This window comes from Lasioglossum baleicum, chromosome 6 (genome assembly GCF_051020765.1).
Source record: "Lasioglossum baleicum chromosome 6, iyLasBale1, whole genome shotgun sequence".
Lineage (NCBI taxonomy): Eukaryota > Metazoa > Arthropoda > Insecta > Hymenoptera > Halictidae > Lasioglossum > Lasioglossum baleicum.
This window is the reverse complement of record NC_134934.1, coordinates 13,467,879-13,487,162: the sequence shown is the minus strand read 5'-3', so window position 1 is coordinate 13,487,162 and position 19,284 is coordinate 13,467,879. Positions and strand designations below refer to the sequence as shown.

At 36.2% G+C, this 19,284-nt stretch overlaps 3 protein-coding genes across 5 annotated transcripts; 2 read left to right on the top strand and 1 right to left on the bottom strand.

The window, feature by feature from the left end:
* Nucleotides 1–2,231: 2,231 nt before the first annotated feature.
* Nucleotides 2,232–10,318, bottom strand: LOC143209469 (uncharacterized). Of its 2 annotated transcripts, none has more exons than XM_076425128.1 (3): nt 5,850–10,318; nt 5,033–5,282; nt 2,232–4,233 (listed from the first exon to the last, which is right to left on the bottom strand). In XM_076425128.1, the coding sequence occupies exons 1-3, from the start codon at nt 5,862–5,864 to the stop codon at nt 3,803–3,805; spliced, it is 696 nt and encodes a 231-aa protein (XP_076281243.1). In that variant the 5' UTR covers nt 5,865–10,318; the 3' UTR covers nt 2,232–3,802. The 2 variants fall into 2 exon arrangements, with proteins under 2 accessions (XP_076281243.1, XP_076281242.1); XM_076425127.1 differs by having other exon boundaries at nt 2,233–4,236; nt 5,850–10,316.
* Nucleotides 9,841–14,613, top strand: LOC143209279 (uncharacterized). Its single transcript, XM_076424694.1, has 4 exons — nt 9,841–9,855; nt 10,920–11,125; nt 11,220–11,436; nt 12,401–14,613. Exons 1-4 carry the CDS (start codon nt 9,841–9,843, stop codon nt 13,001–13,003), a joined length of 1,041 nt encoding a protein of 346 aa, XP_076280809.1. The 3' UTR covers nt 13,004–14,613.
* Nucleotides 14,614–14,855: 242 nt separating this feature from the next.
* Nucleotides 14,856–17,286, top strand: LOC143209484 (uncharacterized). 2 transcript variants are annotated; one of them, XM_076425168.1, is made up of 2 exons: nt 14,856–15,322; nt 15,519–17,286. In XM_076425168.1, the coding sequence occupies exon 2, from the start codon at nt 15,560–15,562 to the stop codon at nt 17,150–17,152; it is 1,593 nt and encodes a 530-aa protein (XP_076281283.1). In that variant the 5' UTR covers nt 14,856–15,322; nt 15,519–15,559; the 3' UTR covers nt 17,153–17,286. The 2 variants fall into 2 exon arrangements, with proteins under 2 accessions (XP_076281283.1, XP_076281282.1); XM_076425167.1 differs by having other exon boundaries at nt 14,857–15,442.
* The last annotated feature ends 1,998 nt before the right edge of the window (nt 17,287–19,284 follow it).

The following is a 19,284-nucleotide window of genomic DNA, read 5'->3' as shown; positions in this document are numbered from 1 at the left end:
AATTTAAAATTCGAAGAATTTAATAATACTGTTACATTATTTTTGACCGATTAAACATGTTAAGAATGAAAATAAATTTCCATTTCACTGCAATTCTGCAAGAAAGTTTTTATTTTCCATGAAGATCCGCTGTTTGATTATGACATGCAATTTTTTCTTCTATCATTTTTTTCTATGTTTACTTAAAAAAGAGCAGTAACTTGTCCTAGTTCCCATAATCACCCTGAATATTGACAATTTAAAAAATACATTTTATAGATCCATATCGGTTACACATACTCTGAATATTTCGTCAAAGTCGGTTGCTGCGGAAAGAAACGACAAGCATTGCAACGTTGACCGATTTAAAACACGCATTCTTTGAAATTTTCAATATAGACCCACACGAAGAAAGTTCTAAAAAACAACATTTCAGAATTTCAGAACTACCGAAAGAAATAATTTATCTTGAAAATTTCAGTCGGACTTTTTTTTTAACAGTATTCTACCGATCACGAGGATCAATCGATCAATTTATCCATCAAATGGAACCGTAGATCGCAAATGATCCGTTTATTAATTCTCGAACTATCGCTGCATACTTGTATAACACGTTTACAGTTTCAGCTCCACGTTACATTGCAATGATTTTTATAATGTCACGATGACTTTAAATAAAAATCATATAATTCACCACAATGAATGATATCATTATCTAGGAACCTCGTAAAATGACTGTAGTTTATTTAGAAGGCCACTTATTAGTACTGCTTTTGAAGAAGGTATATTGTAATCCTTGATATTAGAGTGCGCATGTTTATGCAATTTTCAATTTTTCTAGACAAATCTTAAGAAAGTGGGATCATGTAAAATGTTATTTTCAGTGGTAATAGTCCTGAAATATAATAAATCAAAATCGTACTAAATTCTGTGAAATTTTATATTTCACCATTTTTTTAAACATTTTCAGAAGCTATAAATGCGTAAACATCCGCAGTCTATTTATTATTTATTATTAGACAGTGGATTTGATGCATTCATAGCAAAAATTAGTACGTGCAATTGAAAACAGTAAAAATATTAGGAAAATTTCAACATACTCTGCGCTCCTAGAAAATTTCAAAATTTTACATTCGCACCATTTTGCATTTACACCCTATACACAGAGAGAAGGTTAATTTCATTATAGTTAACCCACTATTCTAATACGAGAAACGAATTTTTCTTCCGACCTGAAATGTTTCCATTTTGTAAAATGGATATAAAATATAAAACTGATATAATACCTCGTACAATAGTTTCAGCAGTTTAGTAAAATATTAAATACGTTTAGTATATAATTTGTTCAATACAAAAATAGTACTAATTATTAGTGGCGTATCTCTGAGTCGCCACTCAAATGCAAAGCGTTAATCGTGACGATATTGTTAACTTAACTATAAGACCACGATGGACACCGCAACGAGCCATTTTTTAACATAGTTGTAGATTGTCGTGAATAAAAGCTTCAATATTCAATTGAAATTTATTGTTTACTCGAAGTCTATTCGAATTCTCGAGTTTGTCGAATGTAACAACAACAAAGAGAAATGTATTGGCTGGAACAGATGTTTGTCTGCCTTAGCTCATGGTATGGATTTCTTCCAGAGACGCTACGTAGTTCTCTGGTGTCAAGTGTAACGCCTTACATTCTATTAAATATGAGGCTACTGGGTACAAGGCTACTTGTAGAAACAAGAACCTTAGTGATGTTCTCTAAAAATTTCATGTACGTCAGTGCGGGTATACTTTCGAATGCTACGGAAGTTTAAGACGTCACAAATTTTATTCGTTTATATGTATTTGTTCCGCAGCTAAACACGTTAAACGAAATTAATACCAACTCCGTTTTGCAAATCAATGTCAACCTTTTACGAATAAAGTACTTTTAAGTAAATTTTCGTTAAAAAATTGTTAAGAAATTCAAAATTTTATTTATTGCAAAGATGTACATCAAATACTTATGTAAAAGCCAATTCCTTCACTTTGTAATGTATGAAAACTGTGTGTAGATATGTATATTCATTGTACCCATTTTCTAATTAATAATTTTTAAAATGAAGGTACACAATAATATGTATTTGTTGAAGTGTATTGAGTATTGAGTCTTATACGTATGTTTCCCGTTCACGTGTGCCTAAATAAATAATAAAATTGATTTGCAAAAGGATGAACCTGGAGTTGCAAAACCTATATAAACGGTTCTTTACCATAGAAGCATGAACGTTCGTAGTATAAAATCGTAAATTTGCTCTTTCTCAATCCACGAAGGAATGAGACATGTTCGTGATCGACTAGTCTGGGAAACAGATAATTATCCTGTAAACGCTAGCAATTATTTCAAGTGACGAAAAAATATTTCAGTGATAATTCACGTTGATATTACATTCTATACTATTCAAGAAACTGTACATAATAACTACTAATTTTGTACATCACACATTCGATTGTCATATTAAATATTTCATTCATCCAGGCTGATATAAAAAAATATGAATGGAGTGTTTATAGCTTGCGGAAGTCGGAAGAATCCTAAAAGATAACTGAACGGTATATAGTTAACTACCACAACTATGACCTTCACACCCCGTTGATATTCATAAAACGTGGTAAAATGTTGCCTGTATAAAGACACGTTTAGGCGTAAAAGTGTCTGTCTCAAAGTACCCCTCGTTTAATAAAATTATCAGTGGATTTATGACATCAGCAAGGACATAGTTGCGCAGTTGTTGGAATAAACGCTATTTCTGTGTCGTCGATGTGGCTAAATATTTTACTAACTGTTAGGTGTGATACATGGATATTGCTCTTTCTTTCCCGGACGTGACTGTACTCCTTCTAGGCAGGCTTTATGATAATAGTATGCGGCAACCTTCCGAAATTATAGTGGATCGTTTCGATCGAGCTCATTGAAAATGAAAATGATGCTTCCAGTTAACCTGATCGAGGATAAATTCTCCATCCACAGACAAAGGATTTCAGATTCCGGTTAGTAATACGACAAGGTGGGTAGAAATAATTACGAACGCGTTAACAAAAATATTATAGCGGCCATTGCGGTGACCACTGTCTTTTAATATCAAACCATAATTAACCATAATTAAATATACACACCTATTAGATTATAATCTCCAAGAAAATCCTTAGACAACGTTACCAGAGGGCAGAGTTGTGCTAATTGAACTACATTGTAATTGCATTACATAATTCGAACCTTTCACTTAATTTCATTGCTAATTACAAGAATCGCGAGTGTAATGGAAATACAATGTAATGTAAATTACTCAATGTGTACATCACCCGCTTAATGTTAAGAAATATCTTTCATTTTTATCCGTGTTTCTTCCGTTTCGCGTTCACGGACCACAATTGTCATCGGTGAATGTGATCGCATAAGTGATTCATGCCACACGAAGAATTTTCTTTTTTCAGTAGTTATTTTTGATCGCACAATATTTGATGACTAATCATTTTCCTATTTTTTTGCACCTCTTATTCTTCTTACATATAATTCATAATTACACTGTACCTTGTAATTGTATTTCAATCATAAAATCGAATTACATTGTAATCTAATTGAGAACGAAGCGACTGAATTTCGAATTACGAAATAATTGAATACAATGTAATTCTGATTACTTTTGTAATTATACTTCGTGAAGTAATTCAATTGTAATTCAACTCTGCCAGAGGGTGACCTGGATCGAAACTGACATTTTTGTTGCTGTTCAAGGGTCCATTGAAAAGTGTTGGAATCAATCAAAGTAGCAACGAATGGGAGTCATCACCATAGGCGCCAGCCATGGGTTTTGTGCGCGTGAATGGCGACGGGTACGGGGTATGGTTTTGGCACGTGATACGGCACAGCCACGTGGACGGGGTACGGTCTGTCCACGTGAACGACCTTCTCGAAGGGCACCGGGTACGGTTTGGGTACTGGCACGGGAACAGCAACGGGTCGATCCACTGGAACGTGGACGGGTCTGTCGACCGGCACTGGTACTGGTCTGTCGACGTGCACCAGCTTTTCCACGTGGACGGGGTACGGCTTTGGTACCGGAACCGCTACCGGCACCGGAACCAGACGGTCTACTGGAACCGGAACTGCCCGATCAACCGGCACTGGAACTGCCACGTGCTTCGTCACCGGAAACGGCTGCGGCACGGGTACCGGCAATGGCTGCGGAACTGGATGCGGCACTGGTACCGGAATGGCTGCTGGAACAGCGGATCATAGATCGTGTCAATATAGTAATTTCTGCTATTTTCTCTTCTGCTAATGACATCAAGTCCACAAATTTTCACTATTTTCCACTAAAACAATTCATTTCTTCTATATGCAAGCTGATTCGTTTATTCTTTCAACAATTCATTTCTTCTATATGAAAGCTGATTCGTTCATTCTTTCAACAATTCATTTATTCTATATGAAAGCTGATTCATTCATTCTTTCAACAATTCATTTCTTATACATGAAAGCTGTTTCATTCATTTTTTCAACAATTCATTTCTTCGAAATGAAAGCTGATTCATTCATTCTTTCAACAATTAATTTCTTCTATGTGAAAGCTGATTCGTTCATTTTTTCAACAATTAATTTCTTCTATGTATATAAAAGCTGATTCGTTCATTCTTTCAACAAATTAATTTCTTCTATGTATATGAAAGCTGATTCGTTCATTCTTTCAACAATTCATTTCTTCTATATGAAAGCTGATTCATTAATTCGTTCAACAATTCATTTCTATGCGAAGCTATGCCGAGAGTTCTTGTTATTTTTATATATGTAGTACCTCATGGGATATTAGAATGCAAATATTATTGCTAACAACCACTGTAGGTAACATTATCCGTCACATGGGTCATATTGTATTTTTCATACTGTGGCTCCAATGACTTGATTGCCAACTGTACGAACATTAATATAATTGATAATATAATCTCTATATAAATAAATGAAATATTTAATGGAGCTATAATCTAATTAGCTGAAACAATGGAAAAGTATACTAACGAGCTGGATGCGGTATGCCTGGAGGAGGTAACGGTGGTGCAGCAGCTTCCAGACCTATAGGCACACCTTCAGGAACCGGCGACTCGTAGACAGGTGCTGGTTCAGGAGGTCCAAACACCTGTTCAGATGGCAGACCGTATCCCAAATTCAAGAGACCTCTCTTGTCATGTTTCTTCGAAGCAATAGAGTTCTTCCTCTCGCGCTTGTCGACTGTGATTGCTGTAGTGGCTACCAGAAGCAGTGACAAAATCTGAAAACAAAGCAGTCACCAGATATAATAAAATTGTATATGTTTATGCAACTTTCATTTTTGTAGATGAATTCTTATTTCCATTGATAGTACTAAATTCTGTCGAATTTTATATTCCACCCTTTTTTACAGCAGAAGGAATATAAAATTGAAACGACTTTGTTACATTAAAAGCAACCTTACAACATTCTTGAATTGTTTAAATCCTTTACTGTTTTATATTTCGCCCAATCGGTTTCTTCATAAATGCATAAACATCCGCAGTCTAATTATCATTTATAAATATGCACATAATTATGACAACACGAATTTCTAACAATTTTAAAACATTAAAATTTTCAAGTTACCGTAGATTTCGTTTACAATACATTCTGCGGAGATTTTTGGGTAAACTAAAAATATTCTAACTGAATTTCAACATGTCGAAGCAACATAAAAGTATATTTCCTGTCTGAATGCGCATAAAAATCGCAGTCTATTAATGAGATATTTATTAATATGAAAATCCACAGTCTATTGGATAGATTGTTCGCGAAAAGTGAAGAAAATTGTGAACAAGAGTGGTACCAGAAGCAACTTCATGATGGCGGCGCAGTCGGCTCCCGAAATCCTAGTTGGCAGCTACGGGGCCGAAGGAAAACTGCGTTTGCTTGTTGCTTGTGACCCCCATATATATTTATAGGGCAGAGGCCGGCAAGACATGATACTATGAAGACGAGCGCGAGCGTCGTTGTCAATGGACTTTCGCTGCTACCAATCCTGGGTGATGGCCAAATGGCGGTCACGACCGCTTTTCTTTCGTGCGCCGAAGGAAGACACCTCTCGCGGTGGTAGAGGACGGCTGCAACGGCAAATACGGGGGAGTATCATCGTTAGAAATGACAGTCCGCGTTCCGGAGATCGTCGGATAGCTACCCGGTGAAAATTCTCTACGTGAACATTCAAATTAATATGAGCCGTCCGGTACGTCCAATCGTGACACGCGTCCATATCAGCCTGGTTATGCGTCGGCGACTATCTCTCGTTACGTTTTTTCATCTGTTTCACGACACCCTCACGGAAGCATACCTCTGACAAGCCCGAGAATACTAATGTCCTTTGCGTAAGCGTGAAAAGTGGATTAGTCAGCGCGAACGCATTTCGGCTACTACGGTTGACTCCTATACAGGATGAGTCTGATAACGTGACAATCTCAAATAACTCGTAAGTTATTTGTTGTTCGAAGAAGTTTCTCAAACAAATGTTGCATGGTCTCCAGGGGGACATACAGTTCTGTAATCTGTTTTTTGTTACTTTGCTTTTTTATCGAGATACGAGGGTCACCTCCAGTTTCTTAACACTAGAACTACCGAGGTTAAGATGAAGCCAGTTCTACCAAAACCAGGCAAAATGACTGGTCTTTAAAAAATATGTAATAATAGAATATTTTTATATTTATCGATTTATTACTACCTTACAAAAGGAATATGGGGCCGAATATGTCTTTGAAAACATTATGCAGTGGTAATCTTCCAGCTTTAGACCCTCCTTCTATTTTTTCCAACAGAATCTTGTATACTTTCATTTTCGTCTTCAGAACTGAAGGAACACAAACACGTCTTCACTTTTACGTAAATTCAAAATATTTTTTAATTCACTTTCCGTAGACTCCTGAACATTTTCTTTGTCTCTATAATCTCCTTATTACTATTTATCCTATTATTACTATTATTACCCCTAAACGTAACATTTACCCTATTTATTACTATTATCATTGTAAAGTTCAAATCAATTTCATTTTCTTCTGATTTACTTTCTTCATGCTCATACAATTCACCATCCTCTCGATATCAGAGCATTCCATTGGTATATTGTTCACTTTTTGCAACAATTCAGAGATTTTCAATCGTTCTGTCTCTCATTTTTAGGGCTAGTAAAATATTATTATACATATAAAAAAGAATTAGGTCCTATTCCAACGGCTATGGTATACAAAATGACCGCGTGAAACAACATCGATAACTATGTTACGTTACATCGCAGCTATGTTTATGTTGTGGCGCCAAAATAAGGCGTTGCGCAAAATATCAATAAATCTATCTAAATATCTAATAAACGATTTCGGGTTCGGTAAACAAATTATTGAATACTTTTCTACTTAGAGAAGTACCAGTCAAAATGACTGGTATTGGTATAAGTAACCATGATAAACAATTATTTTGATTCTGAATAAATTAAAAAAAAATAAAATTCATTATATTACTCCTTTAGTTATCGCTGTAAAAGTCATTACATCATTGCGGGAAAAAATGTAACATGGAAGTTAAAAATGAAATTGTAAAACCAGTCATTTTGACTGGTCTGGAAGTTCTTGTGCTAAATACAATGCCCAATGTTTTTCCTCGAATTCGGATAAAGCGCCAAACTCTACGTAAAAAAGCATTACACCAAATACTGAAATATGAAGTGTATAGCGTATTATTATTAGTGCATGTGCCTCAGTAACCGCAGAAACACTACAAAAAGTTTGTTCGTTCACTCATAATTCGATTACGCAAGTGCATTTATTGTAATAGACCACACTTGAAGCATCGCTTAAAAGAAAATTTATCTTACAAATATTTCAGGAATTTTAATTTAATCAGGAATAGTAATTTTAAAACTTATTTGGTGTAATACATTTTCGTGGAGAATTTGGTACCTTATATATACAGAGCGGTCCACCTAAATATGCATCTTCTTTTTTTGATGACATAACAAATGTTTTGAATGGTATCGCAAGATGCATGCTTTGCAAATGCTATTTTTTTCTCAAGGTCTTTTGTTTCCGGAGTTTTCAGAGTCATCGATATTCTTATTCCTTGCCTATTGTAGTTAACATTAAAATAAAAAGTATTGCTCGTTGGTATTTTGAGTATTGTCTACGGAAGGCGACGCAGATTATTTCATCGAAATAAATCGTGACTCGCATCGCGAAGAATCGCATTCTTCGGACCGATACACGTCGAGGTGGTGTCTTTGCTCCGTTAACGAGATCAACGAAACCAGCTTCGGCTTTTCTTGTACCAGAGGCATTAGCAGGTTTCCGCGTTGGCCGCATCCGCGAACTTTCCTAACTTTCATTTTCTAATACGTCTGAGCCACTTCTAATGCCGGCCGCTACCTGTCATTCATTATTCATTGTTATGCTCCCTAGCGATTCCATAACACGCTCGAACGTGTCTAAGAACGGCCTGTTACAATGACGAAATATAGCGGTCAAGTTGGACGGCTCGAAATTCATTCTTAATTGACTTCCGCTTCGGCCGATCAATGAATTTCGTTTTTCCGTCGATCGATCTTTATTTGATTTGGTTCCGTGCGTTTTGCATTATTGAACACCTAGCCACTATAATTCCCTGTCTTTGTAGTAATCGTTTCGTACAATTTCCTGAGTGGTTGTTTCACGAGGAAACCGTCGTCGATTAATTAATTGAATAGTACATTTCTTCAGATCTAGAATCATTCCATTCTATTATAATATATACATACAACATATATTTAATCATGTGAACAAAATTTGGAATAATGGTGCTTACAGCCATTCTTAGTGGAGCGTCGGAGTCACCACTCAAGTGCTAAGGGTTAAATTGCAACAAACACGAGTGAAACAGGAATTTATTTTCTATCTTAATATGTGTTTAATATGTTGAAAATAATATAATAGCTATTTTAAAATTCTTCCAATGTCTTTACTGTTTTAAATCACGCCTACTCGTTTTTGTCATGAATGCATCAAATCCGCTGTTTAGACGTATCGACAAAACTTCTGCTAAAACATATCGAATTGCAATGTTTTTACAAAAAGTCAATTCAATTTTGGCACGTTTCAGTATACATATAATATTTCTGTAATAAAACATCTTTTTCGTAGGAGCGACGTGCACATCTATACCGGCAAAGATCAGTAGGTAAACTTAAACCAGTAGAAACATTTAGAAAAAGTAAAAATACGGAGACGTTCTTTTCAATCAATTAAAATTATTTACACTAGAAATAAATCGTTATTTAGCTTCATATTCCCATGGAAATGATGTTTCAGCCGTGAAACTTCTACGAAGTGATGTACAATGCTAAACATTTTATTCGAGGTAGACGAAAATCGATGAATGACGTTGTTCTCTAGTGTTATTGTACGTGTAGGTTGTATACTCGACCGTAAAATTTATGAAAAAAAATATGATCGACCACATGGTTCCGTCACAAGGATACTGATTCGTCTGTACAATATTGCTAAATAATTGCTTGTAATCGTCGTTACAAGTTCGATTTACGCCGAAAGCATAAGAGCATTACACACAAATTCCAAGTATAGCATTAAACGTGAACCAGATTCATTACGGCTCTTGACTACTTTCTTCACCGGAAACGCTAGTACGAACCAATTGACAAGGCCGAGTTCCTGATCGAGTCAAAGACGGGAACCTGACCTGGACCTCTATCCAGATTCATCGGGATCTGTCCACCAGACTGGACAGCAAATATATAAAAGCTACCGTTTCCTCGAGGATTCGAACAGTTTCTTCGCAACGAGAGCACAATGTCTGTGATCCCGGTAAGAACACGCAAACAGAATTCTACCTGGTGCTTAAGTATCGTCTACTCTTCGTGAAGTGCCGTTTTCCACGTGCAGTTTTTCCACCTATTTCTCACTTCGGTCTATTCATTTTCGTTCATCGTTCTCGAAGATCATTTTAAGTGTACCCGCCGTAATCCGCGCGCATTCTCTTCTAAATATTGATCGAGTCGACCGACTACCGAGTAAAATTTCGAAAAGTGTGAACATACATCGCGTTATTTAATAAATGGACAGCGGATCTTTATGTAAAATAAGAATGTTCTACCTGAACCGCAACGAATTTGAGTGAAATAGAAATTGATTTTCATTCTTAATATGTTTAATAGGTTTATATTTATTTATAAACTATTCTAATCTTTTTACAGATATGCATAAGATTCGCTGTCTATTAATAAGTTATAGTTTCGCAAACTGTGTGTAGCAAGAGGAAATGTTATTATTAGACTGTGGAATGAAAATGTTCAATAAATGTTAGAATATAAATGTCGATAAAACAAAGGCTGTTCCAACTAAAAATAGGATTGTATTTGATTCCACTTTCTTAACTCTTTGCAATCGGAGATATTTCAACTCGAAAATTAAACATTTCTTCCGACCTAGAATAATTCCATTCTATACGATTATTTTAATTGTATGGATATGAAATTGGTGTAATACCTCATACAATACTGAATTGTTTAGTAATTGATTCGATACCAACATATTTAATAATGTAAATAATATTTTAAATAGTGACAGCCATTTTTATTTGCTCGAAAATTAAACATTTCTTCCTAGCTAGAATAACTCCATTCTATACGATTTTTTTAATTGTATGGCTATGAAATTGGTGTAATACCTCATACAATACTAAAATGTTTAGTAATTGATTCGATACCAACATATTTAATAATGTAAACCAAATTTTTTAATGGTAACCCTGAGTCATCATTCGAGTGCTAAGGGTTAGAATTTGATTATAAAAATTGAAAATGTCTAGTTATTATTGATCGCGACCTAGAAATTCCTGATAACGAATTTGAGATGAATTCTAATTTTAGCTAATTCTGATACTTTTTTGCGGTTCCGCGTTCTCGACGGAATCGACCGAATCGAGCGAATCCAAACAAAGTAAACGCGGTATCCTCGACACCGGTGGATGGGTTGGCATACCAAATCCACATGGATACGGCCATGGACTTCCGTGGGTAGGCGATCATGGTTGGAAAGGATTGAAATTCCCCTCTTTCGACTTAGCCCACGGAGGGTAATAATACAAATCTCTGAGAACTATTCTTTCGAAATCAAGTATTCAATGAAATTAAAGATATAATTGAAACGACACGCTTATTTTTCTATAGATTGTACGGTGGTATACCATACGGTAGAGCACCAGCCATTTCGTTGAAAACGGTTCCAGTGTACATCACGAAGCACGTAGTCTTGGAAAAACCAGTTCCGGTTCCTGAACCGGTCATCATCGAAAAACCGTACCACGTTCCAGTGGAGAAGCTGATCCCTGTGCCGGTCGAGAAGATCATTCACAAAGCAATTCCGGTTCCGTATCCGGTACCCGAGGTAAGGAAGCATTCAATTTTTCCAAACAATTCATTACTCGAACCAGACCTGGGCGAAATTTATTTCGAATAATAATTTCTAAAACAATTCTAGATACAATGCTCTTTAGTATTTGACAAATAATGTATTTCAATTGATCATATGTGTGTCTCACTTGGTTGATTGAAGGAATTTGAATCTATCCTTCTCCAAATTCATCCTTTCGCAAGTCAAATTCAACCTTATGCAAATCAATTTCATCGTTTTGTAAATCAATTTCACCCTTTTGCAAATCAAATTCACCCTTTTGCAAATCAATTTCACCCATTAAGAATATTTAACGTTAATTTTTCATTTATTAAGATTAAATTACATATTTATTTATAACATATAAGACCCAATACTCAATAGAGTAGAATAGAATGAATAAACATTTCTACACACAGTTTTCATACATTACAAAGTGAATGAATTGGTAATTACTAGACTGCGAATCTTTATGCAAAATAAAAAATTTCGCGTCGACTCCAAGACACAGAAGCTAAATAAAAACATCTTTCTTCTTTTAATTATTTTATTAAGCTGAAACTAATACGATGATGTTTTTAAAGTTTGTAAATATGTCCACTGCTTTAAATTCTATGCACCAGTTTTTGTTATAAATGCATCAAATCCGCAGTCCAGTAATCACATTCAAATTTGATTGTACATCTTTGCAATAGATAAAATTTTCAAAATACTTGATTTGTAAAAGATTGAAAGGTTGAACAGTGCAAAACCCGTAGGACCATTTACGATATTATTTCTAAAATAGTTTCAAAAAGTAATTGAACAATTTTGTTAAACGCCCAGGTCTGATTCGAGTCCTTGGCTAATTTTCAAATCGTATAATTCGAGCAAACACTGGATAGGAGAGCGTGCTTCTTTGAATCGCTTTCATGCATGGAATGCGACGGTATAATGTTCGAATTCGCTTGTTGTATAGGCGGTTCCGATACCGGTAGAACGACCAATACCGATACCCGTGAAACACCCGGTGGCGGTGCCGGTACAGCAACCGTATCCGGTTCCGGTGAAGCAAGCGTTCCCGGTTCCGGTACCGGTGCCAGTTCCATTTCCGGTGCATCCGCCGCCGATTTCCCTTTATGGGCCTGCTCCATTCCCAGGAGGCATTTACGCTCGCGGTTATGGTGGCGGGCACTTTTACCCGCAAATCCACGGCGGTCACTTCTCGGGACACGGGATCCACGGAATCGGTGGTGGTTACGGCCACGGATTAAGTCACGAATTTGGTCATGGATATGGCCATGGGTACGGTCATGGATTCGGTCATGATTTCGGCCACGGGCATGGTCATGGATACGGCCACGGACATGGTCACGGTTACGGCCACGGACATGGTCACGGTTACGGCCACGGCTTCGGACACGGGTACGGCCACGGATATGGTCATGGCTATGCTCACAATTTTGGGTACCCGCACATCCCCGCTCCAGCTCACGATCATGGTCATGGACACAGTCATGGACATGAACATGGTCACGGCCATGGTCATGGTCACGACCACAAGAAACGAAGCGAAGATTGAAACGTTGGATCATGGGTGAGCATCGAATGAGTCATCAGGCTGGCAAAATGCTAAGTAAGTGAAAAAATCAACGCTTCGAAACAATATTGGACATCGCAAGAAATAAAGTGTACTAGTAGACTGCTAATTTTTATGCATTTATGTCAAGACACGAATTAGTTGTGTGACATTAGTCTCCACATGTTGAAATTGCAGTCTATCGATGTAAAAACGCTTCTCGTGTCTCTCGTTTCTGACAAATTTACACAGATTGTACGAGGACTTTGTTATACCACAGTAACAATGCAGTTATAGAATATGATTGATAAGTAGACAGCGGATCTTGATGCGAAGTAAAAATTTTTTAGCTGAATTGCAACAATCTCGAGTCAAATCGAAATTCATCTTCTTTTCTAATATGTTTGGTAGGTTGAAAATAATGTAACAATATTATTAAATTCTTCGTTAAATTATTTGTTTTTTCAAAAATGCATAAAATCCGCTGTCTATTAATAAGTAAAAAGACAATTACAAGAAATTCAAATCTTCATGTTACCATTGAAAGTCCAGGGAAGCTTAGAAATCGTCCTTTTCCTAAACTGTCTCTGTTCGTACACAAGAGATAAATGACAGTAGAAATACGGGTAGAATTCTCGTCTTTTTATACAGGTGTAGAAGTAGCCCCAAGGCGGTAGAAGAGTAAATCCGCCACTGCATGGTTGATAGCATTTGTTTTTACGACTAAGTAAGTATGCATCGGATACAAATCGAATGAGACACTGTTCAATTTTGTGATGGCTTCGGTGAAATGAATGTGCTGCGACATCATTTTCAAGTATTCGCTTTTCTTTATTACTGCTCGCAGCTTTCATGCTACAACCGTGTATTAGGAGATCGTATGATAGATAGGGGTTCCATGCCCAGCATTTCATGAAGTTTCGGCACCTGCCGGGTGCAGACGCAATTATCGTTGCAATTCTTACGATAGATTTTTCACGAATGAAAAGAATCCTGTTACTTAAACATCGGATGGTAACTGAAGAATGTTGTCAATGTTTATCATATAAAGGTAGTTCATTGCAAAGACAACGGTACAATTATTTTTAAAACATGAAGTGAATGATCTATTTATGTATTTAGTTTCTCCGTCGCGTGCAAAATGAATGCGTTCAATCTTGTTTACGATACAATAAACATTATTTCAGTAACTGTATTATTACTTCGAAATAGACGATAATATATATCTATAATAATTAATGTAACGGATCGACAAAAGAATAATTTTTACTTAACTAGATATAAATCAAGTGCAAAGAATTAGTGATAAGTAGACTGCGAATCTTTATGCATTGTGGCTTCTAAAAATGTTCAAGAAATGGTAGAATATAAAATACCACAGAATTTTTAATAAGATCTTTATTTATTTCGAATCTATATAAAGGCTACTACCACTGAAATTCTTGAAATTTGCCTGCAAAAATTAAAAATTGCATAAACATCCGTAGTCTAGTGATAAGCTTCCGATTGAAAGTCAACTATTGTTATGTATTTTCTCAATTGTTAAGTTTTGTAACTGTACCATCTTTTCTGTTCGAATATGTGAAATATACATATATATATATATATATATATATATATATATATATATATAAATGTTTAACATAAAAATAAATATACTAAAGCCTGATCCTACTTGTTTTGTATTGTATTCGTATAAAACGCGGCGACAAGTGAAAGAATATTTTAATTGTAACACCTACGTGTTCTCGTAAATCGCCAAGTCTCCCTATGGCGTGTATGTATACAGTTATACGCCCTGTTCCTGTGAAAGTGTTTCTCAACCTTCCATTGGACGCATAAAAGAGTGATGGACCTTTCACGTCATGTAAGGTGATGTACAGTATCGTGAACGATATTATGCCACACAGATTGAGATCAATTTTTCTTTATAAACAGATTCGAAACGAATTTCTCGCGATTTCTTTTCATTTTGAAACGGTAGGCACAACTGTGCAACAAAGAATTTTAGAAAGATCAAGTTGAGAGTTACTTTCTGTGTCTCCGGAGACAGGTCATCGGTTGGACGCGCACTGAAACGTCCTGTCAATTTTGTATAATCTGAAAACAGCTGATCAAAGTTATTCGTGTGTGAATAATTATGCGAATTCGGGACGCTATGGATCACGAGGATTCGAAACGTTAAACGATGGATCTCTTTCTCGAGAACACGCTTCTTTCTTCCCGTCTGCCGATGCGTCTTTGAAGAATTCCACGCAGATACAAATCAATGTTTGCTCCACGAAAAGCATCTCAAGGAAGAGTCCGATTAAGTACCTGTATGTGAGTAGAATTCACCTGTACGATTATAGGCATCGATCAGTGAGAATTTTCACGTAATTGTCGTGTATTTACGATCCACCGCCGTAAACGAACATAATGCGGCGAACGAGCGATAAAAAGGTTATGTTCCATTCCTGAGAATCGACTGTGTAAACATTCCAATGGTTCTGGTAACAATTTGCTTTTTCTATTGCAGTAATCGTTCAAACTGGTTGATAGGAGTTGTGCGAATGTAGGATGTTAACATTGGAGGACGTGGAATGCAAAGATTATTCAAAAGACACAATGGAAGATGAGGAAACCAACGAAAGTAGGATCGACGGAGAAAACTATGAGAAGAACAAGTATCAGATAACCGGTGAACAAATACTCGGCACGCCTCTTTTATCGTCAGAGGACGACGACGACGACGACGACGACAACGACGACGAGGACGACGACGATATTGAATCTCAAGAAAACGGTGTCTCCTCTGAGCTTCTTTCTATGGAAAATAACTCCGAACTTAGGAGCGAGTCGACTATCACAGATTGGAACAATCTGAAAGTTGAGTCACCTCTTTCGTGCATGAATTCCACGCCGAGCAGTAAAGAATTCTTTCTATTAACTCAATTGGAATCGGACAATGCGCTAATGACAAAGAAATTGTCCAGTAAACGTTCTTTGAATACCAAGAAATCTAAATCGCATCATCGTTCCAAACGACGTAACAAAGTATTGTTGCTGAGAAAGTTTCTACCAAAACACGAGCCAATAGTAGAGATAAAAGAGGAAGAACATTCGATCATTTCTCCAGAGATCGACGATCACATGTCCTCCATGGAAGATATAGATTACGAGGAGTACGCCATGAACGAGAACATGACAGATTCTAAAGGGAACGTCAGCCGGATACAAAATTTTACATCTTTGCCTTTGTATTACTCGGAGGATGGTAAGCCGTACCTAAAATGTTCTGCGTGTGGTGCAATATTTTTCACTTCTCACTCGTTCGAGAAACACTTGTACTCGCACATGTACGAGGAAGACGATACTTTTGTATGCTCGTTCTGCGATTACACGAACACAGAACCGGGAATGTTGTTCACTCATTTATCCAAGCATCAGAATCAGTGTGAATTTTGTAACGAAAACTTGTTGCGTAAGAACAATTTCGAGAAACACTGGGACATACGGGGATCTAACTTTACTATGAAAAGAGATCACCAGGGAAGATTCGTATGTACAATGTGCAAGTTAGTGTTCGATCTGTTGCCACAGCTGGAGAAACATTGGCTGAAACATGCCTGCAGAAGGGAACGAACCTACCAATGCAAGGAATGCAGCGGACTGTACGAAAGCAGAGAGACGCTAAAAAATCACAAATGCATGAAGTGTGCGATTTGTGGAAAAGTCTACGACAGTTTACACAGATTAAAGACACACACTATGTGGACAAAGCACAATTTGAAGTGTCCAATTTGTTCGTACGAATTCATTCTCGCTATGGACCATGAGAAGCACTTGGCGTTACATAGACAAACATTCGGCACCATGAAAGATTATCTCCACTGTCTACAGGCAGCAGATGGAAAAACATTCCAATGTAATCTTTGCGACAAAATATTTTATGCCTTACCTTCCCTCGTACTACATCTTCAAGAAGATCACAATGTTCCAAATGTGAAGCAAGAGGTTCAGAGCGAAGATGGATATAACGATGATCAGAAAGAGGAGTCTATTAGCGAGATGCTACTCCGCCAACTAAAAGAGCAGACTGCGAGTTATGCGAACAAAAACAATAATATAAATACTTCGAAGGCTAAAGTCGAATTCCAGAACGCACTATGAATTTCAGATACTAATATCAGCTAAAGTAGAAAAAAAAAAGAAATGAATACGATTGAAATGTAAAGGATCTGAGACTAATATTTAAGAGTTAATTGTAATAATAATAAAAACGTGCCGTTGGTAAGGATCAGTCACTCTGTAGTATATATTAAGTACAATTAAACATGACTGGCGCGATGAACAACTTATAAATTATTAATAAAACATGTATTCGATATTATCTGATCAAAAAGTTCTCGAAATAAACTGTATCACAGTTTCACCTCACTTGACACAGGGATGAACATATATACTTGTATATTTTTTTAGCGGTCGTGTAAGATACAGAATGTCGCTCGCTTAACCGGACACTAAATATTGTCACAGAGTTGATAATATTATTTTAAGAATATACATAACTAAGAATCTCATGCGAATACTCTGCGCGCTGAACTTTTTCGATCAGATAGCAAGGTAATTTTTTAGCGGTCCGTTGAAGTAATATAATCACCGTATCATACATTCTCTGTGTTTTGTATTAGTGGGAGATGTAAACGTTAAGCTAAATCTGAAGTTTGCATATTTGGCTGTATCATGTCTGCCCCTATGTATCGAGAAAGCAATACAGAGCTATCAGTCCTGCTGTAGCGCTCTGTCTAATTTCTTACTCTACCTAACTGTTAGACTACGGATCTTACGCTTCCATAGAATATTCCAAGTCTGCGGAATATAGTAAAATATGTATTCTACTTTTTTTTAATAAAAGAAATAAATTCTTATTAAATATCCATTTCTACAAAATAAGGTAGAATAATCTGTGTCTGCGTAAAGATCCATGGTTTACCGATTACTCTTCGTTATTCTATGTCTGAGCGTGTTTGTAACATTTTCATGCATTTACGATTCTCTATAAGATTTTATTTATAAGCGTAAATTTCTCGTTGAAATTACTGGATAATTGTCCGGGGTAAACATGATACGATTTGAAAGTTCGAATGGCTGGAAAACGTCTGGAACTCGCTGTTTGTCTTAGTTTTATGCGTACTGATAGAATTTCACAAATACATCGGTAAATCTTACGGGTTACAATCATTCGTAAGTCTGATTATCGTAGGTCTGTGTAATATGCACGATAGCTCGCATAAAGAATTAGATCTCTTAACTATCCTCTGTGAAAAATAAATATTCATGAGTAGTAACATTTTATTTGTACATGTTCATATTTTTTCGTCTCTTTTTTCAGTTTTTTTTATCAAAGCTGAAATAAAAATCTGTAAGTTCTTGCGATCACGATGTTAGAACTCGATTAGTACATTACCCGGTCGATTTTTACGAACAGCAAAAATATCTTGAAACACGCAATTACTTGACATTGCATTGTATGGTTGTTAATACACGTACACATATATAGAATCTGTTGAAGGTTCACATACACTTCAATGTATTTCATACCGTTGCTCCCTTTTCCGTTTATCACTTATTCCTCTATATCGTTCTATACACGAAACACCTGATAAAACTTGTCGTGATTTAGCTCGAGCTAATTCTTTAACAAAAATAACGTCCAAGGAAATCTATATCCTTCTATAAATAATATAGTAAATGCTAAAGAAATTCACCTTTAAAGAATTAGTACGATCGCGCCGACAAAGTTTTGCCACGTATTGCACAATAGATAAATTCGGATCAACAAACAAAAATAATTTTCATTTAATTCAATTGAAAAATAGTTTTCATAGTGCTGATTACCAGCTAGAATAAACTTGACGTCTCCGTGCCAAGGAATTTGTAAAAATCACGAAGAAAAAATTTATATAATGTTACAGCTCGATTAATAATAAAATACTCCATTAGCCTAGTTACCTCCATTAGATAGTTAGCCATATCAAGTTTATTGCGCAAGTATAAGAAGCATCATGGAAAATAAAAAATGCTGAGATTTATCGTATCCTTGATTACGAATAAATACAAAAGAAATAACGACACACTCGGAGAGGGATGACTGTTTGCTTCACAACCCACGGATGACAGGATCTCATTTTCTGGCGGTTCACTTATGCTGGTAGTTATTTATATTAGGTCCAACAAGAGAATCGATGTATCTCGGAGAAGTAAGCTCGATAATATTCCTAGAAAAACTGATCGGTAGATTG